The 26,558-nt window shown below is 34.3% G+C and overlaps 1 protein-coding gene across 2 annotated transcripts in view; it reads right to left on the bottom strand.

Moving 5' to 3' along the window:
* Positions 1–26,558, bottom strand: part of Itga1 (integrin subunit alpha 1) — a 131,086-nt gene that overhangs the window by 67,581 nt on the left and 36,947 nt on the right. For both annotated transcript variants that reach the window (XM_010644015.3, XM_033760868.1), the window contains exons 2-6: positions 15,019–15,130; positions 4,038–4,147; positions 1,141–1,229; positions 913–1,024; positions 188–315 (exon numbers count right to left, since the gene is read on the bottom strand). In XM_010644015.3, coding sequence (XP_010642317.1) covers positions 188–315; positions 913–1,024; positions 1,141–1,229; positions 4,038–4,147; positions 15,019–15,130 — 551 coding nt within the window. The remainder of the gene's footprint in view (positions 1–187; positions 316–912; positions 1,025–1,140; positions 1,230–4,037; positions 4,148–15,018; positions 15,131–26,558) is intronic.

The raw sequence follows: 26,558 nt of genomic DNA, 5'->3' as shown, positions 1-26,558 counted from the left end.
AAAAAAAAAAAAAAAAAAAAAAAAAAAAAGAACGTGGTTTGAAGTAATGTCTCTTTTAATAAAAAATAAAAATAGTGATAAAGAACATCCTTAATTTTAGCTTTATCATTTTTATAATATTTTGATTAATTAGAATTCTGTGAATATTTATATTTAGAACATCAGAAATGAAAACACAGTCACATACCTGTGTTTGTTTAGGACCAATATCCATTTTTTCCAGAAGGTCATTTAAAAAAGCTGTAACACTTTCCCAGGGATAAATACTGTTAGAACCATCCAGCACTATTACTATGTCCAGCTGAGTGCTGCATTCTGGAATAAAAGGAAGCAATTTTGAAAAACTGGAATCTCTCTTTTCAGAGGTATATGAAATGTTTTCACAGCTGAAAGAAGCTCATTTTAAACGTTGAATTGGTGTCTACAAAGTGGATGTTTTGCGTGTAATTGTTTCAGAAAAAAGCAAAGGACCTAAGAAATAACTGTATTCGATTAGAATTGATTTGGAGTTTGTACCAAGTAAAACCCATATCTAATTAATTTTAATTAAGATTTTATAACAGTTATATTTAGAAATTTTCTCAATATGCATTTGATATTACGCTCTCAGTTTGGGTTTATTTATAATGAAACTAAGTTTCTCAAAGAGACTTATCCTTTAAATACAAGCAATGTGACAGCTGTAGATATGAAGTTTAAACACGATGTTATAAAAGCTATTTATACTAGTATCAATTCCAAAAATACCAGTGAACTTTGGTTATATACTGGCAAAGCAAACATTTACCTAAATTGGTAACACTGGTAGCTGACAAAACACTTAAACCATTTTGGTATGCTCTTATGTATACATACGTCTCATTCATTGCTTACGCTTTTCGAACATGCAAAAACGCTGAATAAAATCTGTACCTTGTACAGGGGCAAAGGAGTTCACGACCTGAAATGTGGGGCTGACATCAGAACAGATTCCTGTTGTGTAATGCAGGTTTCCACATCTATAGGCATATAAGGGCCCACATGCCTTTTAAAGAATTTAAAAAATTAAAAATTATAAGACAAAATTACATAACAAAAAGTTTAATGGTTTGTAGTGATAGTATTCCTGTTATGAAATATTATTACTCTTTCCTTTCTTACCAGAAATCCTCCTTTTGGGTTGGTGACTAAAGTTGATCCAAATGTCATGTTCTCTTTTACTTCTGTGACATTGGGAATTGATGTATTAACTACAAGAGAGAACAAAATTTTATGAGGCTGAAGGTAAGTTCCACAAAATGAAATTAAGCATATACTCATTAAGACATTTGCTTTGTTCATAACGCATGAACATATCTATGAAGAATGTACATAGCACATTCTTCTCTTAGTTCATCTGAATAGACTTCCCAGTATTATTAAGAAATATACTGAACTAGCCAAGGCTGAAGGGCTGGCATTTTTCCCAGAAACAGTTAGTGTCACTGTTTCAAATAGTTTTAAAGTTTAACGAATCTGAACTGTTGGAACTGTGAAAGAAGGTAGAGTCAGTAGGGCCATGTGAATATGGACTTGCCTTTCACATGTTTTTGGTAATTAAAATAAATAAAACATTTAGATTCATAACATTGTAAATATGATGTTATCTTATATTATTTGTTAGAAACAACCAATGAGGAAATGTGGTTTCTGGCAAGAAAAAGGAAAATGCATAGAAGACCAGAGAAATCATTCAAATAGTTTTTGACCATGATATCCACAGTCGTGGGAATATCATGAAGGTTACAAAGAAAACTGGAGTAAGCCAAAGAAGTGGCCAGAAGTTTGGATAAATGGTATATGATGCAGAAAGTACATCTGACATATTCCAAATAGAAATGTTGAGTCCTAGAGCCAGGTGTGGTGGCTCACGTCTGTAATCCCAGCACTTGGGAGGCTGAGGCAGGAGGATCGCTGTGAGTTCGAGACCAGATTGGGCTACCTAGTGAGTTCCAGGTCAGTCTCAACTACATAGTGAGACTGTCTCAAAAAAAAAAAAAATGTTGAGTCCTGATAAAACTGGCAAGAAAATCCACTTACATGAAATCAAGAAAGTTAAATATCAAGGAAGGAAGGAAGGAAGGAAGGAAAAGGGAAGGGAAGGAAAAGCAAAAGCTTCTATCCCCTGCTGAATGGAGTGCATAGATATTTGAAAGCAGTAAAATTCAAGTTCAAAAAAGATTTGTCTCACTTATTTGTGCTTAGGAGTTGATCTTACTTTAAGATTATCTATAGGTTTAACGTGAACAACGCAAGAAGAGCTTCCTGAATGATCCGTTTCACCTCCTCATCTGAGTGTTGATCTTTGTCCAAAACTTTACTATGATTTGCTTTGAAAACAAGTGGGCTTGAACTATCATATAGATTGTTTTTTAAAAACCTGAATTCAAATTGTTTTATCCTAAGATCAACATTGCAGGGACAATTAGGGGTTACTGCAGACAGTTACTATTCTTGATGTAGTTGAAATCTCTATACTAATTTAAAAACTCTATTCCAGTTTCCAGTTATGGAGTAACCATAAATTCTAGGAAAAGGAAAGAAAATATGTATGAAGCAACCCAAAACAGGCAAAAACTACAGAGACATCTATACTTAGAAAAAGAGATTTACACTGGGTGAGTTTATTTTTGTTTCATTTTGCTTTGCTGTTTGTTTTTATTTTCGTTTCCCGACATAGTGGCAAAATGCACACAGATTCTCAGTCTTATTATGTTGTAGAAAAATGGGGTAGACATTGGAGAACAATAAGAACATCTGCAAAGTGAGGAGGAATATTCTATGAAAAAGAGCCACAAAAGGACAGTTCTATGCTCACTTTCTGTACAACTAGCTGAATGACTCAATAGTCAATAGTCAATGTGCAAAGTAGACTTTAAACAGATCACCAGAAATAAGAACTGAATAGATTTTTAAGTGCTTCACACTGTAAGAAAGTCAGTAGTTATAAATAAACAGCAGGGCAAGTAAATTGCTTGTAAACACAGAAAGTTAAGTCTATTCAAAGGCATATAATAAAATCTAGAATTTCCATACTGGTAATTAAAAAAAAATAATTCATGCAATGACCCAAAATACTACGTATAAGAAGAAACAAACAAACAAAAAAATGTGACACAACCTTAAGGAAAGTTAATAAATAGAAAGTGATGAGATATTCAAGATGTTGGAATTATCAGGGAAGGGTATTAAAATAAATTCTGTAACTCATGAATGTAAAGAAAAAAACGTTCATAATGAATAAATACAATATTGCATAGTTTCTCTAATATGAAAGACCCAAATATAAATAATTTAAAGAGCAAGATAAAAGAGAGATGGTAGGAAATCAAGAGGTAGAGGCTGTGGGGATAGGTAGGAGATCTAAAAAAGAAAAGGGTGAACATAACAGGGGGAAATAATCAGGATGTGGCATGTATATATAGCAATTTCCCAAGATGAATGTAATTATTATGTATCCCAAATGTTTACTAAAAGAATTAACAAACTAATTGGAAATTGAAAAAAGAACTAAAAAATGTACTATTTGTAATAAATTTGTGGAGCTACAAATCATTTTCATGATATTTTGTATTATATAGAACACTGATAGAGATTTAATTCCTAGATAATTCTAGGAGAAATTTTCCATTCATGTTCCAACTACTGTGATATTTCTATTAAATATATTTACTTCAATATAAATGTATTTCATGTTAGTCTTTAAAATTATAATTCTTCTTAAGCTATTTTCTTCTAAAAATCAGGCACTAAAATTCTGTGCAAAGAATGTAATGGATAAGTTATTTGAAAAAGTTCTCTCATGTTACACTAGTTTAGAAAGAAGCCAGAACAATGGGGGAAGGTAAAAGTTATAAAAGCAGGGCAGAGGAAATCAAATGTTCCTCTATATGAATTTAGATAATAGTGAAAGAAAGTTGATAGATTACTTCTAATATTTTTGTGAGTCACTTGCAAGTGTTTTCAGTGAGAATAGAAGGCAAGATTTAAGATGAGACTAACTTTTGGATTTTACATACCTGGTAGATCCAACTTTATGCACCTTTTATCACCTCTCCCAACTGGACACTTATAGACATCTCCAGTTCTGGTTTTGGGTTGACCAACTAAAGGCGAACCAATAAGCACCCTGGAATTTAAATGAGGCAATTAAAATGTCTGAACAAGGAGAAACAATTTATTTTAGTTATTTTAGGACTAATTCTATGAGAATAGACAGTAATGACCATACACAAAATTTATCATCTTGTTGGTAATTTAATGTTATTTAAAATAAGTTCAGTGTCTTCTCAAAATTGCATGATTTTAATTAAAAATTAGCATGACAGCGGTCACATAGATTTTGCTTCATTATTTTTATCTATTACCTTATCATATTTTCAATTTAGGTATGGAAATAATCAGTAATTATTAGATAAGACTGCCGTGTATTTTCTTTTTTTAATTTAATTTATTGGTACATTCTAGGTAGACAGTATAGTTACATTCATTACTGGGATCTTGTACCTTTACATGCCAGGTCATGGTTCTCATTTTTTCCCCTTGTCCCCACCCTCCCTTCACCCTTCCCTCCCCTCCCCCCTTCAAACACTTTAATCCCATTTTTACATTTTCTCATATTTTTTTCCTTTTCCTTTATTCCCCCTTCCCTATCCTTCTCACTGTCCCTACACCTTTGGTCCTTTTCTTCCTATTTGCTTATTGTCCCATTAGGATCTTGAGTACTATTTTAGTTTTTCACACCAGAGATACTATTCGGTATTTGCATATGTGTGCCTTATTTATTTCACTTAGGAGTATATCCTCAAAATGTACCCATTTAACTATGAATAAATCTACTTTCTCATTCTTTATGGCTGAGTAGTATTCCATTTTATAGAAAACCCACATCTTCTTTATCCAGTTTCCAATTGCCATGTATTTTCTTTTTTTGGTACTGGGGATCGAACTTGGGACTTTGAACTTGAGAGGCAGGTAGCAGAACCACTGAGCCAAATCCCTGGCCCTGCCATGCGTTTTAAAAAATTTTAAAAATACACGGGGGGGGGGCGGGGCGGGGAGTTGGGTCAGTGGGTCTTAAAAAAAAAAAAAAAAAAAAAAAAAAAAAATGGAAGGCTATGTGACTTTTTCTTATGTTAAATTGGTAATTTCTTTTCTAATTTTATCTTTATTGGTACATGTTTATAGTACATAATGATTACATTCATTGTTGGGAGATGGTGCGTGTACGTAACACATCTTAATTCTTCTTTTCATCCTTCCATCTCTTGGTTCCTTTCCCTTTTGAAAAAGATCTGTCCTTCTGTTTACTATTATCTATCTTTTCTTTTGCTGTTTGATTTATTCATATTTATATCAGTATGGAGATTGCTTAAAAAAAAACTAACACTAGAAATTCCATTCAACCTAGTTATTCCTCTTTTAGGCATCTTCCCAAAAGAGTTAAAGACATCATACTGCAGTGACAGATGCACACCCATGTTTATAGAAGCACAATTCATTATAGCTAAATCTTGGAAGCAACCTATGTGTCCATCAGCAGATGAATGGATAGAGAAAATGTGATATTTATATATAATGGAGAGCTACTTTGCCATAAAGGAAGATAAAATTGAGTCATATATAGGAAAATGGATGATCCTTGAGGCCATAATGTTAAATGACATAAATCAGACACACAAGCTTAAATATCTCAATGTTTCTTTTATATCAGAAACCTCAAACAAGGGAAACAGTTAATTTCATATAAAAGTCAGAAAATATAAACATAGAGTCATCGTAAGATTTAATATTAATTGGTGCTATTTAATAATCACTTTGAAAATAAGGATAATTATGAAATACAGATTAAAATTCCTTATTATCTTTTTAGACATAGTTATAAAATCACTCCAATCATAATGGAAAAATTCATCATTATTCATTTTAGTTCCAAAAGTCCTTTAAGAGTCTATATGATATTCTCAGGAATAGGAAAGATAAATGTGGTTGAACATGAAGTCCTTTGGAGGATCAACAGTAGTTGATTCATTGCTCACCAAATATTTACATCCAAAAACCCATTCCTTACAAACCAATGACTCTAATCACATACCATAAGGCTCTGTGTTTCTGATTTTCTTAGATGATGTCTTCATCAATAACTTCAGTGAAGACAAAATATTTAGCAAGTACATATATACATATACTTGGGAATCTATCTCAACATTCTAGAATAATAAACATTAATTAGAACTTATATGTTGCTTCACTTATCTGCTTACTATTGTTTACATTAGTATAGGATGTTGGAAGCCTCATTTAGTGGGAATCCATGTGAAAAAGTCATGGGAGATTTGGTCGACAGCACATACACATGAGCCAACACTGTATTTTAGTGCCAAAAATGCTAATATGACCTTTGGCTACATTTCTGGAAATAGATGCCCTGGTCAAGGAAAGTTGATAGCCCCTCTGTGCTCTGCACTGGTCAGGCCATGTCTGGAATCTTCAAATTAAGAGGGACAGAGGCACAATGGAATGTATTTAGGAGACTGTGACTCAGATGATTAGGAGCCTCGCAGTTTTGTCAAACAACAGTTGCTGAAAGGAAAGTTGGAGATAATGAGCACCCAGAAAGAACATATGAGAAAGACTGAGAGGCATACAGGGCACATCAGGCATATGTTTTACAAATTCAAATAATGGAAATTCTGTGATATTGAAAAGCAATAGGATTCATTTTGTATAGGTCCTTTGAGCATTGTAGTATCAACAGAAATATGTTTTATAACAGTTGTAAACAATTAATTAATTTACATCCTAAAATCTTTGCAAAGAAATTTCTGATTTGTATAAAGAACCATAAGCCTTTAAGGATTTTTTTCTTTTTATTTATTTTTTCCTGACAATCTAACATTTAAAAATAACCTAAAATCAGCAAGGAAAGCTTACTGCATAAAGATAATGTCAATCAAAATTAAAAGAAATATGGTCAACAGCAAAAACTAATTATTGCAGGATAATTCTGTAAAATGTTATGTTTTCATAAAGAATAGTAGTTAAGATTGCGTGGTAGGATGAAAAATTATGGGTGGTCTAATTTAAAGTAAAAACCTACCTAATTTAGTGAAAGTCTGAGAACTTAAGTGAGACATAAATTATTGTATTCATCATAAGAATAATAATATCTAGCACTTATTAAATTTATATCATGTCCCAGACACTGTTCTGAGTACCTTCCATATAATCAGAAATTTAATACCGACTATAAATGGTAGCATGAGCTTTGGTTAAATTGTGGCTTTACTATCTACTAACTGTATGGTTAGTAGAAGTCAATTACTTTGTGTCTTAATTTCTTCACAATAAAGTAGAGATACTGTGAGCACATATCTCACAAGGCTATCATGAAAATTAGAGTTAATATAAGTAAAAACTTAGAACAGTACTTGATGCATAGTATGTGCACTTAAATATTAGTTTTTTTATTATTGCTATATTTTAATTTTAGGTTATTAAACAACTAACATCTATATAAAACATTAATTAGAAGACTGTATCAAAAACATAACTCATATTAAGGAGACTGGTTGTTTTTTTTTCAGTTTTTAAAAACATTGTATGTAATATGACTGAATAAATTAGTTTTATAGTTGAAAACAGAAATGAGCCTACTGTATCATTGAAAATATTTAACTTGAGAATAAAGAAATAAATTAATGTCCAATGAGAATATTCTATAAGTTGGATGTTTATGCCAAATCACAAGGATGGGAAATGGGTGAGTATATTCTTTAGGCTGCTTAAAGGGGAAACAAAATTATAAGTGTGCATCACAACACTGAAAGGATCTGAACCCATCACAGCTCCAGCAGTCTTAGAAGAAAAAACACGTTCCTTTGATAAGGGCACTAAGCTCAGTACAGCTGTGGTAGAAGTTGAGGCTGTAGAGTAAGCCATTCATGTTCTTGTATAGTTCATTTTATGAACTTTGCATTTATTATATGAAGGGGGAAGTTAGGAACCATTAAAACTTTTAAAGACAAATGTGACACAATCGAGTCAATTTTAAAGCTTGTCTGCAATGTAATGAATACATTGAAGAGGACCAGAATTAGAGTTACAGGGTCAAGGTAAGAGTTTCTAAAGTAATCCAGATGAGGATCTGATTTTAAAAAGTAGAAAGGAGAGAAGAACCAACTTTATTTATACTTAGGATATAAGCTGCCTTAGTTTGGTTTGCCTTGAAAGCAGACCTGACAAAAAGATTTTGCTACAGATAGAATTTTGGGGGAAGCAATTCCAAGTATGCACAATGATAGAGATGGGGAAAATATAGAGGACAGAGTGAAAGTATAATAAAGTGGACTGCGTTTGTAAGCAGCTGGGCCCAGTCTTGCTGGGGAACACCTCAGAAACCACATGAACATGTTATGAGCATGGTAGAAGCCCTAAGAATAAATATTATCAATTTGAAAGAGTACAGATTAAAAGGACAGCTGAAAGCTGATTATGGGTAAAATAACACAGGATTTCAGTGAGCAAAGGAGGAAAATTAAGTAGGAGATGTCAGAGAGGGAGAAGAGTCAGGAGACAGGCATATCATGGAGGCCAAAAAAAGGAAAAACGATCCAAAATGGGAGAAGAATGGGAGCCATGAATTTGCAGCAGATTTCATTCAAGTAAATTGGCTAAAATGAGGTGGTAAGACTCTGCTGATAAATGCGGATTTCTTTATTTCATGGCAATGCAAATCATGAAGTGTATGAGGCAAATTTGAGTTTATTAAGGAGGTACTATCCACATAAGTAAATAATAGTGAGCACGAACTAGATAAAAGAAAAAAGATTATGTCCCAAGAGAAGTCCCTGAGCATGGAGGTAGAAAGGGTGAATCCAGAATCTCAGTTTGTTTTAGAAATGAAAGAGGGCCACCATTCCTTAGGCAGTGCTTTATCATCTAGTATCCAGAGGTTTGTACAAGGTGTAATTGGAAAATAGGATGAATGTTTAAATTTTATATAAAACACACATAGGGATTAGTTCCCCTCAAAACATTTCCTCTCACTTTGAACACACTTATTCTCATCATTCTTGCCACCTTCTGAGGCAGCTTGGAAGTCTACTTTTGGGAGTCTTTGTTTGTGCTGTCCTGGCTGCCTTGATATCCTGAAACAATTCAAAACATTTATCTTTCGCAATCATTTTGATTTGGGGGAAGAGCCAAGAAGTGCCACAAAGCCAGATCTAGTAAATGGGGTGAATTAGGACCCATCACAATATTGTTATGAGCCTGCCTTTCCATTGGATGACACTCAGAAGCAGCATTCACTGCATAAAGGCACTGAAAAAGAGGACTTCCAGCACTGCCTAAGAAAGTGGCAAGGACAAGAGGATAAGTGTGTTCAAAGCGAGGGGTGGTATTTTAAGGGGAATTGATTGAATGTGCCCCTTCATAATTTTTTTAATAACCATTCAACATATATTCTGATCACACATCATAAATGTGGTCGATGGTTTGAATGATGTACCCCTTTGTGACATTATTTCAAGAAAAAATATTCCTATTTGGCCTGGAAAATGGTCTGATTAATAGAATGCTGCAGTAGAAACAACACTGTAACTTCCGAGTTGAATTTAAAAGGCCTTCTTTGCACATTCTATTTTAGCTCTTTTTTAAATCTGGGAACTCCATGATATGAAGAATCCAGATGGCATATGGTCTAGGGTCTAGCCTGAAAAAGGACAACTGGCTACATGAAGAATGGATGCTTTAGTGAACAGTGAACTACATGAAAGGTAAGGTCAGTTTTCTCGAATCCTCCAGGGCCAGGGAGGTACTAGGTTACTAAAGTCCTATGATAAAGCCCAGGCAACAGGGGAATATTACAATCCTCAAAACCTTTGAAAATTATAAATCTCTGTTGCTTTACGCACTAAATGTTGGAGTGATTGGTTAATGAAGCAACGGTTAGGAGAGACAGGAAAGATAAAGTTTTGACCTAGTAGTTTCTCACTTTCTCTTCTTCACTTTCTTCTTGGAAAATAGTATTTGGTGAGTTTTAAGGAAGAAGCAGTAGTAGGATGATGATGAGCTTGTGAAGAGTAATTTAAATTGGAACAGACTGGTCAGGCTCCACTGACCAAGATAAGGTAGGGTATAGCAGAGTAGGGATGTTTTAGGATATGATTTTATAAGTCTTTTCAAATTCTAAAATTCTACCATATGAAAAGAACAAATGTAAGTGTGTAGAGGAGAACCCATGTGCTATTAACTGGAGGAAATTTAGTATCATAGATGAAAGGTGAACCTGAACAGTAGAATGAAGAGCAGATTGTGGAGACAGGAGAACGATGATTGAACATCAATGAGGAGGAAGTACAGCTTGACAGAGCGCAGATAAAGCTTCCATATGCAATGGAGCAGGAAGGGAGAGATGGCATTTGATCTCCAGGGCAATAGACATCACTCAGAAAAGAGTGATAATTGGAAAATGACCCAACACAGTAGCTAAATTCATGGCTTGTTTTATACTCCGGGACAAATAAAGACTGAGATGTGTGGCTCAGAAAATGGTAGGATGTAGTAGTCCGGGATTAAGACAGTTAAATTTGAGGGTTGGGACCAATACTGAGGCAGGAAGACAGGGTGTAGAAAAGCTGGCTGATAAAATAAGTGTGACCAGATTCTAGGACACACACACCAAATAATTCCCAAGGCCTCATATATGCCTGGGTACCCGTGATGTGTGGACTAAATAGATGGGAGGCCACTGAAAGCACGCTCCCGTGGCTTTCCTCACAATAGCCTGCCTTGTGTTCTCCAGGGTCTTATTTTATTTTGGTTTTTAATTTTTCCTTTCCTTTACCCACTGTGCAAAGCCAGTTTCTCTCTTACCCTTCACTTTTCAAATAAACTTTGTCACCACTTTTGCTGGTTTAGTTCATTTATTGGTTGGAAACAGAAAGAGCCTGGAAACCAATTCCTGGCTCTCCAAAACCTGGTATCATTTATTTGGTAACCTATCTCTAGAACAAGACTGCCCAGTAACAATAGTCAGAAATTGAGTATCAGGATTTGATATAGAACTATTTTGGGTATTCTTCTACTTGCTGTTTCCTCTGGCAAAAAGCATGTGGTTCTTAAAATTACATATATCTTATCACTTTAATCCTAAGTAACCCTCCCTGTTCCAAACTGCATAAAAATAACAAGATTCAAGAAATGTATGAGCATAGGGTTAATGAAATTTCAGGAATTTCCACCATTCTCAATTCCAGTATCCTACTCTACTGTCTTTTTGTTGTTGTTGTGTTGTTTTGGTACTGTGGATTGAACTCAGGACCTTGCACTTGCCAGGCAGGTGCATTGTCACTGAGCTCAATCCCAAGACTGCTCTGCTTTTCTTTCCCCTCAGAGTACTGATCACCTTCTGCTATATAACACACCTATGTTTCAAGTTTATCCTTTGTGTTCCTCCCTCACCAGTAAAATATAAACTTAACAGCACGGATTTTTATTTACTTTGTTCACCGTAGCTCCTTAGAACATATAACAATTCCAGCCACAAAGTAGACATTTAATAAATATTTATTGAATGAATGAGTATGTCAAACACGCTAAGAATCTCAATAAAACAGACCTGGAAATTTTAGACTCATATGACCATCTAAGAGGTCTGAATTGTGAAATCACTTTGCATTTTAGAAGTTGGACATCCTGCATTAATGGGATGCCATGCATGCCTTTAGATAACATAGAAGGTATTTCTTCAAAGTGAGGTGCTAATCTAGAGAATCCTTCTTAGAGGAAAAGAACTGACTGAAAGTAGTACAGCTATTGTCCTACACCCTGGCTTCATCACATGTTTGCTATATAAAGTGTGTCAAAATTCATCTTCTGAATCCCAGCTTCCTGTCTAGAAAATGTAGATAATGTTGATAATATCTGCACAAAAACCTCAGGATTAATATGACAATCTAAGGCACAGTTTCATGAACTATTGGTAATATTATTTTAAATTTTAATGTAAATTGGCTTTACTGTATTTTATTTATATTGGATTTTGTTTTTCCTGTACCATTTTTACAATGATTTGTATATTAAAATTTTTTTAAATGTCCTGAATACTATTACTAATCTCTAAAGAAACACCTGATGGATGAACTCAATGATCAAAGTCAGAGAAACATCTTTTCTCTACGAAAAAGCTCCAAGCACTGTATAATAAAATTTGGTAAACTGAGAAACTTTTGCTGTTCAAAATAAGCTATTCTTGTTCTTATGACTATTATTACACTTATAAGAAGGGTAGCTAGTCTCTGATATCTCTGTTATTTTTATGTGCCTCCTCCAGAAAGGATAGTTTTCTGAAGACTGGTATCTCATATTTGCAGTATTTTATTACTATCCTTTTTACTTAACTTTTTCTTTATTTCTAACACAAACAAAGCAAAAGTTACACTCAGCAAACCAAAGTTATTCCAGAGTGCCATGCATGCCTTGTCAGATAATTTAAAAGTTCAGTGGAGAAAGTGTAATCTTGGAGAGTGAAACTCATTCATTAACTGACCTCAGTAGCTGCGGTGCTCTGGTCATGAAAGTTAGGGGTGATAATGAAATGAGCCAAAATAGAAGAAGCTTAGCAAATATAAAATTTCAGTTTCAAAGGTTTTATGAGAAATGTAAAATAAACATTATGTTAAAAATCTTTAAGAGAATTGGGCTGGGTTCTTGGATCAGTGTTCCACAGCCTGCCTTGCAAGCACAAGGGCCTAGGTTCGATTCCCAGTACCAAAAGAATGACAAATTTTAGAAATATTAATAAAAATTGAGTATCAATACTTATTTCATATTTGGGGCTGGGGATTTGGCTCAGTGGTTCTGTAGCCTGCCTTGCAAGCACAAAGGGCTGAGTTCAATCCCCAGTACAAAAACAAACAAACAAACAAACAAAAAAACTATAACAAAAAATTTGAGAAGGATTTCTCCCTTCAAGCTAGAATAAGTTTTATTTAAGAGACACAAATATTGGAATGAAGGCTTCAGTCACATGAACCACTGGTACCTATCTGGCATAAAACAGAATCTTTTTTAAGGAAGAGGTAGGAACATGACATATTTTTATACACATTGGGTTGAAGACTGGGTAGTGAGGGATCTATAACTTGAAAAATCTACTTTATGAGGACAGAGACACTGAAGTCACTAAAATCCCCAGGAGAGGTTGCTTGAATGGAAATTAAAAGGTTAGGCATGAAAGCCCCAAGCCACATTTTACATCTTCCCATTTGGTTGAGATGCCTGCTGGTGACTACCACTAAATCTGGAAATCTGGAAGGCTTTGTACACTGCACAGGATATTTAAGTGTCTTCTCTTCAAGGCACAATTATTAAGTCAATTGTGTTCTTTTTTAATTCTTCTGACCCATATCACAATTACTTGAATGTTTCAGTTCATGCTAACTATAATGAACAATAACTGATATTAATCAGGATATAACATGTTCTGCTACTGAGAAAAATGTGGCTTCTAAGCCAGAGACATAAAGTAAATTCTACTTCACAGTAAACTCCTCCTGAAAGGGAAAGGGGACATAGGACTACCTTTTCTATTAACTTTTAATTCTTACAAAAGAATTAAAGCAATATGTTTTTAGTATATAAGTAGCACTTTAACAAGTACTTTGGGTTACTATCACCAAAGAAAAAGAGGGGTTGAGATAACTTTAAAATTCTAAGTCTTAGGTGGATACTCTTGTAAAACATACACAGTAAATATGATTTATGAAGGTGTTTACTCTTAGAGAAAACTAAATAACAGAACTCATGTTCTCCAAAGTATGGCAGAAGCTAGTGTCTAATGGAACAACCTTACCTGTTTAACCTTAAGTGTGAGGTAGACTGAGGAGTGAAAGACAGGGGATTTAAAAACTCATGATCTCATTAGATTTCTCATCTGAGCTATTTGTAAGCATCGTAGAAGAGTGAAGCACCCCCATAAATTCACATTACCTCCAACATATAATATTTCTACTTCACACTTGAAAGTGTGAGAACTCAAAACATTATTTTTGATTGTCTTTAGTGGGCTATTTTCAAATAAAGCAATTCAAAATGATAAAGCAAAATACATCTTTTTATCTTTGAAATAACTTGTGGACTGAGAGATCATTGTTGTCTAAGTGAACATTTTATTATTGTAGTTGCTAGAAAAATGGGTTTGTTTGGTTTAAATTATATTAATCATCATCATCATCATCATCATCGGTACCAGGGATCAAACTTAGGACCTTATGCTTGTGAAGCAGCACTTGTGAACCACTGAGCTAAATCCCTGGCCCCTTGGTTTAAATTATTAAACTGAAGCAAAGTTTAACAAATTTCTGTTCATTTTTCTAAGATACCCAATTTTAGAAAGTCATATTTGCTATATTACATTAAATATGAGGCAAAAAAGCTCTGAAATTCATATTTTGTAATTTTCAACAACTTGAATATGCCTTTAAAATCCTAATTAAAATGGATTTAACCAACTAGTAACAGGCTTTAAATTGTGTAACAGAACTCCAACAAGATTCGTTATAAACATTGGACCAATCTCAGCAAAAGATCAAACTCAGCAAAACACTAAAAATGTAAGCCCTAATTTATGGAAGCAGTATTAACCATTTCAGGATGCCATCTCATCTTCCTCCCACCCCTTCCTACTGAATTTCAGTCTAGTGTATTCAAGTTACTCCAAAATAGGAACAATTAAGACACCCTTGACAAAGTAACATTCATTCCTTGAGGTCAATCCGGGCTTCAGCAGACATCATTAAGCACTTCCTCTAAAATTCCAAGGAACTTTTTTTTTCTTTTACTTAAGGTCAGTTTTCATTACCAAATGACTAGACTGCATTTTATAGTATAAAAGTTCCCCTCCATTGATGTTTCTTCCATAAAACAAACTGTGGACAAGTAATGTTTTCCATTACATTGTAAAATAACTACACAACAGCAAAAACACTGGCTTACCATTTTCCTTCTTCATTTGCATACTGTTGAACAGTATATCCAAACATGTCTTCCACTGGGCCACTGAAACTCATTGAATTTTTCACATCCACATTGAAGGATACACAGAAGCCTAGGACAATTGTTAAGGAGGAAAACAAAGTTCAGTAATAAAAGTTAATTAAGATCTCATCATGTTTGAATTATAGAAGGCATTCTTGAAGTTACCACTAAAAGCTTGGCTCTTATTAAAAAGAACTCCAGAGCTTAAAGAATAAGAACCTCAAAAAAGGTCCTGATATTAACTGTCATTACCAACTGAAACATAATTATTTTAAAGAATACAAGTGTTAATGTTCAAGCCAAAAAAATCCATAAAAATTTAATGTCTGTACCATTCTCAGAAATAAAGAATCAAAGGATGTGTGGGAAAAGAGTCACAAATATTCATAATCATAGTGACGAATGCAGTTGCATACACTTCCCACAGTAAGCCCTACAGTGAGTCATAGCCACTAATAATTATAAACAGATTCATTTTACCATTGCAACTACAGAAGATGCAAGTATTTTCACTTAAATTCCCATGGCAAAAAGATTTTTCCTTGCTGTTTCTGAAAGGAAAGGTAAATTGCCTCTTTTGAGAGATGACTTCATATCTAGGCCTAAGATATGTTTTGCTTCCCTTCCTTAAATAAGCAGTGGGTGAAAGCTTATATTAATACAATGAGGCCTCTTTGTAATGTTGTTTGTGGTAAAACTCTCACAAGTAGCTGTCAAGACTTAATTAGATGACATGTCCAAAAGTTCGCTCAACACCTGGCATACACTATATATCCAATGAGAGCTATTCCCTTCAACTTTCTCGTAACCAAGTAGTGAAAACCCTTTAATGATGACGCTGTCTGTAAAAGGGGCTCTAGAATCATAACCTCAGATAGAGGGTAGCAACTTCATTCTTTGATACTGATTTTTAAAGTGTACATGTAAAGTTCCAAAATACCCACCCCACGCCACTATATAACTAGGAATTCTTCCCAAAGAATGCTGCTTTACACAATGGCATCGTGTAAGGTGTTGTTAGAGGTGATCAAAGTTAATTTACTTTGTCAAAATCACACTTCTGAATAATTTCTTTTCTAGTCTTATAGATTGTGAATGGATTTAATCACTCCAATCATAAAACCCTTAATATTATAAACTCTTCAACAAATATAGTCTAAATCCAGACTATCCCAGTTCATAACACTCAAATTTTAGTAATAATAATAAAAGCTTATTTGATATACAGGATTCTAATTTAACTTGGAAAGAATTTATTCTTCAAGGAAACAAACAATAAAAGATAATTTATATTTTGTGGATCTATGTAAATTCTTGATCTCTACTACTTAGAAATAATCTTATTCCTAACTATTAAAACCATTTAAAATTTTTTTCTTATTAGAAATAACCATTAAACACTGTTTAAATTGTAGTTATCTATGTGAGGTTTTTTTCCCCCTAGTTTGGAAAATTCTGTCTTACTCATCTTTTTATGCCTTATTGAAATTTAGCACAGATCCTTGTATACAGACAGGCAATAACATATTGTAGACTGAAAGATAGCATACGGAAGGGACAAGCGTGCCAACTATAGTTGGCGATGAAGTAGCAACTATTCCATGTTAGGTAAGGAAGATTTTTATGATGATAGAAGTTTTCTAGTTTTTTAAGGGGTGGGAGACATGAGATTTGGCAGGGAGAAGAAAATGTGTACCCAAGATTTGGGAGGGTCTCCACAAGTAGCAAGATATGGGACGAGACAAATATGGCTGTAAGGACATGAAGAGATTTGCCTGGCTAGAGTGAAGGAGGCAGGACAAAGAAAGGAGTAATAGCACAGGTCCTTTTATGTACATTTCCTGTTCGTTCTTCAAGTGTAATAGAGAACAGCTGGTTACCATCTTCTGCATAATAGGTTTTTATATATTTGAAGATCTTTTTTAAATGCTGCCCACTGCTCCAAACTAAATATTACATGCTTTTACCCTTTACTTACAGGTTTTATTGATTTTTAAAACAATTTTAACTATTTTTTGAGCAGAGAAACAGAACATAGTACTTCTATATCAGGGTGTCTCAACTTTGGTACCATTGACGTTTTAGGTCAGACACATTCTTTATATGATGGGCTATCCTGTATTCAGGGGTATTTAGCAACATCCCTGGCCTTTAGCCATGTGATGTCAGTAGAACAACAGAATTTTTGATGATGAAAAAAATGTTTCCAGACAACGCCAAATTCTTCTGAAGCCAATATTGTCCACAACTGAAAACAATCGCTGAACAGATAAAGACCAGAACACTACCACCAATTATTTTGTTGGAGAAAGTGACTGAACACCACTGTGGCCCACAGGCCAGCAACAGGAGCTGGTGAAGGATGTAGAATTCTATGTCCTACCCGTATTTCCTGGATCAGAATCAAGATTATGACAAGACACTTGGAAAAATCTTAGTCCTGTTAAAATTTCAAAACCAAAGATCTGTAATGTGTTATTTCTTTTTCATAATGTTGATGAAGGTAATGGAATGTACCTAAATTCAAAGCATTCAACAAGCTTTAGTAGGGCTGGGGATTTAGCTCAGTGGTTCCTCCACCTGCCTTGCAAGTACAAGGTCCTGAATTCGAGCCCTGATACCAAAACACAAACAAACAAACAAAAACAAAACACAAGCTTTAGCCATAGATGAAAAGGATTTTTATTTTTTTGATTAATTTTATTGGTATATTTAATGCATACAACATTCATTGTTCTTTTTAATGGTGATCAATTTCACATATTTGAAAGGTTTTTCCAGCACACCATCATCTGTAGTAAAAGGCCATTTATGGAGCCCCGTTAATGTAAGACCAAGAGCTTTTGGGTTTCTTTTTGGGTTTGTTTATACTACATGTTGTGTGGAATGTCCTGGGGTGTGTGCTATACTTTTTTTTTTTTTTTTCATTTCCCGTCCTTAAGAGTTCTACAGGCAACTTTCCCGAAGTGATTGTAAATCAGTCTCTCTCATGTTTTCTAAGGCACCATGGAGCTGAAGCACAGGAGATAGTGTTAAAAAATAGTTTACATCTTGTTCTTTTGATTTAAAAGGTTGAATAAATAATAAAACTAGCTCTTGTAACTTTTAGCTCAGGGTTCACTTTGTTCTACTACTATTTCTTGGAACTTTATTCTTACTCTCAACCAAAGTAAAAACAAAATAAAAATGGACAAGGTTGGCTCAGGTAGAAATATAGGGAAAATACTGAAAGTGATGAGAAATAAAATATAGACAATAGCCAAAGAAAAAAAGTAAATTCTGATTTCATGTGTATCAGCAAGAGAGTTTTTTTCCTTACTAACTATAACAACTATATCACATACTTATGGTGCTATTCTTAGTATCCTCCATCCATTACATTTCCCAACAACCCTAAAATAAATTACCATTATTACCATTATAAGGACAATGACAAAGAATCAGAGAAGGCAAAGAAATTCGGCCACATTTCCATAGGATTCTAAAATTCAGAGCATTTATCACCACTCACATCGACTCCAGATTTATAGTTTTTACCTAAAATTGGAAAAAGGCTAGTAATAGGTGACATGGGGACAGGTTTGGAAAAGAGATCCATATGATAGATTAGATTCTCCCATGTGATTTTATCTTCTCTGAGGCAAATGTGAGGGGGAATTTTCTTCCCTCGCAATGGTAGTTTGGATAAGGAGAGATGTTACGGCTACAGGTCTCAGATAAAGATTCTTGAGGGACTCCAGCTAAAATATATGTTTAGGTAGAAAAGAAAGAAAACAGATTGCTCCATTTCAAATGCATAACATATGTGAAAAAGATGAGATTGTTGGTACTGAAAGATATCTGTTATAAAGGAAAACATTTTTTGCAGTTTCTTTTTCCCAGGATGAAATTTCACGTGTAAGACAACTAAATGAAAGAGAAGAAAAAGTAACCTACAGCAGTGAGAGATGCCTTGAGAGAGAAGAAAATCCTTCCTCATATTTCTCAGCAATTCTTAAACAGTCTCAGAAACCAACCCTTTCCATCCTGCCATCTTCTGGTTCTGTGTTTTGGAAGATTAAATAGCTACAGGACCTCAGGAGGCTCTGAATCCTACTATGGGAGCATAGTTGGTGTGTTTATGTAAGCAACATGAGCCCAGGACTCAGTTCTCCAGCTGCTCTAGCATCTTTAAAGCTGAACTCATTAATTTCTATGACTGCAGAGGACAGAACACTGTATATAGAAAGGCATGTTGCACCTCAGTACAAAGTAAAATGGCATCTTATTCAAATATTTACTCAGAAATATGAGATACACAGTCTGTGGCTATGTAAGACATCAATAACAGTTGTATCTTTGTTAATAAAATCTTTTCAGAGCTGGGGATTTAGCACAGTGGTTCTGCCACCTGACTCACAAGTGCAAGATCCCGAGTTTGATCCCTGGTACCCAAAACATAAAAATCTTTTTAATAGATTTTATTACCTACAAACAATTTCTTTCTCAGTGATACATATGTGACAATAAGATATTGTCAATCTTAAGGCCATTTTTGTTAGCATGCACAAGTACTTTTGAAGGTTGGAAAAGCAAAGTGGTAGTATGCACTGTAAAATAAATGAATTTCAATATACCTAGTAGACTTAACTGGCACTTTCAAAGTTTAGATACTAAGAGATTTCATTATTGATTCTCCTAATCGACAAACTAGATGACTTGGGTGTGGGGTTTTGAAAGTCACATACATATTCAAGTGAATGGGTTAATGGAAGACACAGTTTCAAAATGTTTCCACTGTTTCACCAAGGTCAATAGCTTATGCTAACTTTCTTTTTTCTTCTACCTCTTCCTTTCTCCCTGCTTCCGTCTTCTCTTTTTTCTTTTGGTACTGGGGATCAAACTCAGGACCTTGCACTTGCGAGGCAGGCAGTGGAACCACTAAGCTAAATACCCAGCCCTTTCTTTTTTGCTTTTTCTTTTTCTTTTTTAATTCATTTAATAATCCCCAGTGGAGATTAGGGAACTGAAAAACATTCCTTTAACTACCTTTTTGCTTTCATGGCTCATGAAACTATCTGCTATGAATAGTAATAAAAATAGGTTAAGACTCCCAATGTGTTGCTGGCTCATATAGTTCATTGTGAAGTTCTATGTAAATTAGTAAGATTCATGGAAAAGAATGTTATTAAAGGCACACTTTTTTTTCAACTTTTTCTAAGACATCAATAGATTTAGTACATGTGGAACATAGATAAAATTTGAATTTAAACTGTACTAAAGATATCTCAAAAACTTGAAAAATAAGTTATCTAGTTACCTCATGTCCAAATAGTACAAGAGTAAAGCCATTTCCTCTTTCCTTAATGTACAATTTGGGGATCAGTGCTAAAATTAAGTAAAAATCATAAATGAATGGAAACGAATAACTCAGACTTTTCAAATTTATGTATCATCTCAAACCATTTGTTTAGATAAAAGAGGCTTTTAAAAATATGATCATTCCTATTGCTATTTGTCACTTATAAAATACAACAGATATTTCTCACGTAGAAAAACTCCAACATGTAAAACTATCAATTAAATTAGGCTGTGATTATTTAGATAGGAAAATAATTACTGACATTTTTATTCAGCTACATCACTATTTCAAAGGAGTAGGCAAGACTTTTTTAAAAGGTTTAATTTGTATGCAAGGCTTTATGGAAACAAACAATATATAAAATGAGGTCTACCTATATTTTATTTTGCTGTGAACCCCAAAGGGTATTAAATTTACCTTTCTTTAACTTGCCATTTTTTATTGGCATTATTACTTAGAAGAAAATGGCAAAGTATACAGATTTAGACAATTCCTATTTTGTGATGGAGTACAATTATCTAAATGGTTTGAAGTTTACCAGTCACTATTATTAATGAATTATTAATTTCATTAAGCCAAAATAATGAAATAGTGTGCAAACTCTGACCATATATCCAAACCAAAACCAAAATCTCTAAGAAAATAATTGCTCATCCCAGAGGCAACTAGCAATTTCATGTTCTAGATACTAAGTAATGCCATTATTGATTTCCCTCTACTACTTAATAGGCTAATTTCTTCTGTATGGCTCAATACTGCCTCTAGTAACACACTGCTGCTTCAACTAAAATGGCACTGTGTAATTTCTCATGCTAGCTACTTATTATAGGAATTTTCCATTATTTCACTCACTACTGAACATTCTCTTCATTCAAAAGCTTTCATTCAAAAGCTGTTCAACTTTAAACCTGTCCAGAGAATCAAGAGGAAATAACATAAGCCAAACATGTATTTGTAATTCACCTGAAAATAGATGGAAAATAAATCATAAAGCATTTTAAAGGACATTGAGGTTTGTTTATGAGAAATGAAGAAAAGTCTCAGTAGCCTGGAATGCTAAAATATTTCACAAGGCAGGGGTCAGTAAAATGCTTGTTTTCTTTTCAGAGGAAAGAGATAACTTTTTGATGCTTTCTTTTTTGTTTTGAGATAGCTCTAAACTTTGTTTTCTCAGCTATAATTGTTGCTAAGACCACTTGAAACATTAGTTGAGTAGTAACATCCTTGGGTCTAAACCCAATCCCTATCTGGAAGCATCATCTTTTACATTCTTTCCATTAGTCCATTAAAGTATCTTGGAATGAAAGTAAATGCAGATGTTATAGTTAATGTCCGCAAGAACTGTAGCCAGTATTTTCCTTAAATGGAAGCATTCTGAGATGTAGAATCACAACAGCACTTACTAAGTTCTTGCTGTATACAAGGATCTTAAAATTCAAGGTAGAGGTTATCTCTGACCTACAGAAAGGAGAATGAAGAGATTATGGGCTAAAGAAGATAGAAATGTGGCTTCATCTTTGTAATTTTAGAGGTAAATGCTTGCCTCCCACTTCTGACGAGATCGGGCGCGTTCAGGGTGGTATGGCCGTAGACTGCCTCCCACTTCTGATGTTTCATTCTGGTCGACAGTGTTTCACTAGCTGTAACACCTGTCTTCCTTTCACACTTAACTGATGATTGTGAAGAAGAAATTACATGGCTGCCCAGTCTTCTCATACTCATTTCTCTTATAAGTGAGCCTGATTGAAGAAAGGCTTTACTTTGTTCCTCCAAGGTGAGCCTCTCAGCGGGTGACCAAGGGTGGAGCAGCCTAGTCTGCGCTCCATAGAGCAGATTTCATACCAGCTGTGCCCCTTCTGCTTCAATCATTTCTCAGTTGGTTCTGACCCCAGGTGAGAAAGAGATTAGCTCATTACTGAGCTTTCTTAAAGATCCCAGGGAGGTTTCATTTTTTATACAAAACAAAAAACAAAACACTTATAGAAAACTGTTTATATTTCACAAAGCTGGGTAGTAGACACATTGGTATTTGTTACATTAGTCCTCATAATTTCACAATAAAAATGCTTTTAAATTTTCTCTGTATAATTATAATTTTATATTGGGAGATATTTCAGCATGATGCTTTTCTACTATTTTAATTTTATTAAAATTTTCTAGTTTTATAATTATTTCAACAGTGAAGTCAGGACAATGTCATTCTTATTTCTTAGACATACAGAAAGAAAAAAAATAAAAGGACTTTAATGGCTGTTAACTAGTGTCTTTACCATCTACAACCTCAATACTTTTAGCCACACTGAGAACAGGGGAAGGAGGTAGAGAAGAAATAAGGAAGAATGGTTAAGAAAAGGAGGAGATATGATAATTTCAGAGGTAGTCAAAGTGAATAAGAGACTAGTGAAACCTCGTGGAGTGAGTGTATTAGGTGGGAGAGCTTTTATCTCCCATTCACACTGTGATGTACATCACTAAGGGTTAATGTACATGGGCAAAAATGGCCAAAAGTTTTGGAAATAAAATTGGCACTATAATTAGCTGAAATTCACTGTTTAAACAAATATACTGTCCCCAAAGAAAATGGCTGCTAGAGTTAGTTCCTCTTTCCATAATTTCATCAGTACTTTTTCATGGTCTAGTTTTTATTTCATATCCTACTTCTATGCTATTCAGTCTGGATGAAACACTTCTTCAGAAATATTAGACAATCCTTGGCACGGAACTGAGAATTACATTAAGGAAGCAACCTGTATTTTAGGAAATCACAAGTCCTTACTCTAGGAGAAGTTTAAGACATAAGGAAGTCAAATGACACTCTCTGACTTTCTACCGGCCATCTCTGTTTTGTGAACACTAAGTACTCAGAGTAGACGAAACAGAAACATGTCATCACCCAATTTAGGATTTCCCAACATGGTAGAGGTGGATCGAACATTTAGTTCCAGAATATATCAACAGAGAAAGATGGAAGGAGGGGGCTGGGGATTTAGCTCTGTGGTGTCGCCATCTGCCTCACAAGCACAAAGACCTGAGTTCAATCCCCAGTACCAAAAAAGGAAAAGAAAGATGAAAGAGGAAATGCCAAGGAGTTACTAAGATTATTAGCATGGCTCCTGACGATAGAAAGAACATGATTTAATGCAAGCAAATATGAATGTATACTGGATAATTTTCCTCCAGAATATAATTTTAAAATGCTCTTTGACCTCCATCATTTCCCATCATTCTTTTTTTTTTTTTTGGTACTGGGGATCGAACTCGGGTCCTTGCACTTGCGAGGCAGGCCACTGAACCGCTGAGCTAAATCCCCGGCCCTCTATATATATTCTTTTAACACTCCACTTTTAATACTCTGCCTCTAACACTCTGCATTTAAATCTTTAGAGGCAGAAAACAATACAACCAAGCCAATAATAACAATCACACCTTGTGACATCCATGGAAACTAATACCACCACATTTCCTTAGAATGGTTTATTGTATTAAACTACACATACACACACAGGGCTGTACATGAATTCATCGATTTATCTTCCTTTCTGTTGCCAAGTGTGTATTTTTACAACAAATACCTGGGTTATTATACTATCTTATTCTTGGATGGCTCTCCAGAGTCTAAGAAACACTCTCCTATTCCCTAAATAGCATTTTAGACACAATAAAGTGAGGCCTTATTCCAACTTCAAATTTCATTACCACTGCTGATTAAGAACATCAAGTCAAGCTATGGTGACCTTTCAATATTTGCAGCTCCCTGAAACATCTTGTATTCTCATCTGAATTGCTGAAGTACTCCCCTTTCTCAAATTCCTTTGTTCATGTCTTAGCCTAATGAGCCCTCACCCATCTTTAAAAGGCCATTTCAAGGTTACCCTCCCCTCTCCACTGATAATCACTCTTCCTCTGTGTTCTCATAGAACATTTACACTTTTTTCCCATATAATGTATTATATTGCATTACAGATAAATGACATATGTAATACTTCCTTTCTGAACTCTATGTTATTATTCTGATTTTCAATGCCTAGTACAATATCTGGACATGATAAAGATGGCTTATTCATTTCTAATATCCATTTATTCCTTTTATTAGTGATGAATATTGACTTTAATTGTGGCAGTAGTATACATGGATAGAAGAAAACTTAAAGATAGTTGTAGCTTACAGATAGGTGTAAGACTAAATGCTGCCCAGTGAAAAGTAAGTAAAAATGTGGTATGGAACATCTTAGAAGCTCCCTGGTTTCTTCCTTAGCAGCACTGATTCATCTGAGAAGTCCACTCCTATTTTTAATTTTTTAAAAAATGTGATATGAATATTGGACATACCCTCAAGGAATTTGTAGTCACTTGTGAGATCTAAGACATATCACATAAAAAAATCTGTGAGGTGAAAAGAAATGAAGAAAAAAACTCAAATGTCTCAAGTGCTTACAACAGTTGTGACCACTGTCATTGTGAGGGCAAGTTTATGAAATCTAGCGCTCTAGGGTTTTTTGTTTTGTTTTCTTTTGTTTTCCATTTGCTCAGTAAAAAGTCCATAATATCTAATGGAGTTGGGAATAAATATCTTGAGATCTACCTTGGGCTGTTTTATATTTATTAAAAAATCTTTAACCTCTTACAGTTGATTGGACAGGTGATTAAATATGTAAAAAAGTCTCTGAAAGGACTTCACATTTCTGGTTACATATTGCTTTTATAATTTTATGTCCGGGTTAGAAGAATCACTAGGAAATAAAAATAAAACAAGATGAAAATATGCCACAGTGTTCACACTGACTCATCACTAGCTCAGATGTAACAGTGAAATCTTTCAATATGCACACACGAATAATTCATTTAAACACCAGCAAAAGAGCAAGATGGTGGTGATGTCACCAAAGAATAACTGCAGCTTTGTTTCAGGATGGTCTTATTAGAAAGCCAGAGCTGCATAAGGCCCAGCTAATCCATCCAGCAAATGAAACCCCTGCCTAGCATTTAGAATGGAAGATACAAGTGTGAGTGATTCTATTTTATGCCAGCTTTTTCAAAGCCCAACCCTGTTAACATTTCCCTTTCATATCTTGAGTGCTGTTGCCATTCCCTATTATGATCAAAGATCAACAGCACAGTTTAGATGAACATTTCATAAATATGTGGCCCTTTACTATTTTAAAAATATAAAAAGAGCTTTGTGAACTTTTTCAAAAATTGAACTTATACCAACAAGTAATGAATTTCTGGATGAATTCCAATTAACTTGTAAATAACTATAAAGTTTTTTTTTTAAACCTGTCTAGTAGAGTAAGGCAATTTTTTAAAAAGATATACTCTTTGGTGAAATAATTAGGAGTTATTCAAAACCTTCATACACTCCCACCTATGAAAGCTTCCAAAGTTTATCTTTGTAAACATATCTTGCAGTGGGGACAATTTGAGAACATAATAAATCAATGCCTGTCATCTATTTCCTAACAATGCTATCCAAGAAGAAAGAAAGAAAAAAGATTTCAGGACCAGACCCAGAAAGCGGGCTTCTAAAGTTTTAGATTTCTGAATAAGGCTATTGTTTAGATTCTTGAATTTGTGTGTTCTCATACTGGAACTGCACAAAGCTACTCCATCCTATAAGCCTTCTTATATTTAGGAACTCCACATTTAATATATTGAATTATAATTCTTGGGGAGAAAGGTTTACTTCATTTACATTTTTACTTAACTCATTTACATATTTACTTAACTACATGAAATGAGATCCGGACAACGTTGGCCATTAGCTACATGTCATATTAAAATGCACAGGTGCTGGAGGTAAATATAGTATTCTTTTCGTTACTTACATCCTGTCAGATAAAAATAATCCCAAAATTGGGGGTAACAATGGTCAAATTGTCCACTCCCTAAACTGATGAATTACGGGCAAATGAAGAAAAGACTGCACCATTGATAGCATTCTGAACACAAATTTATATGGTTTTTAATAGGATTCTCTGTATTTGGCAGTACCAAGAAATCTGCTTCTTAGTGCTTTAAAAGGTATTCTGTGTATTTATAAGTGTGAAACTATTCTTATTAGCGTCCTCTAAATAAGTGAAAAAAGAGGGCCTGGGATTTACCTCAGTGACACTGTGCCTGCCTGCCTTGCAGATGCAAGATCTTGAGTTTGATCCTG

This window comes from Fukomys damarensis, unplaced genomic scaffold (genome assembly GCF_012274545.1).
Source record: "Fukomys damarensis isolate Sample0158 unplaced genomic scaffold, DMR_v1.0_HiC HiC_scaffold_1, whole genome shotgun sequence".
In the NCBI taxonomy this organism is placed as follows: Eukaryota; Metazoa; Chordata; class Mammalia; order Rodentia; family Bathyergidae; genus Fukomys; species Fukomys damarensis.
This window is presented reverse-complemented; position numbering and strand designations above follow the sequence as displayed.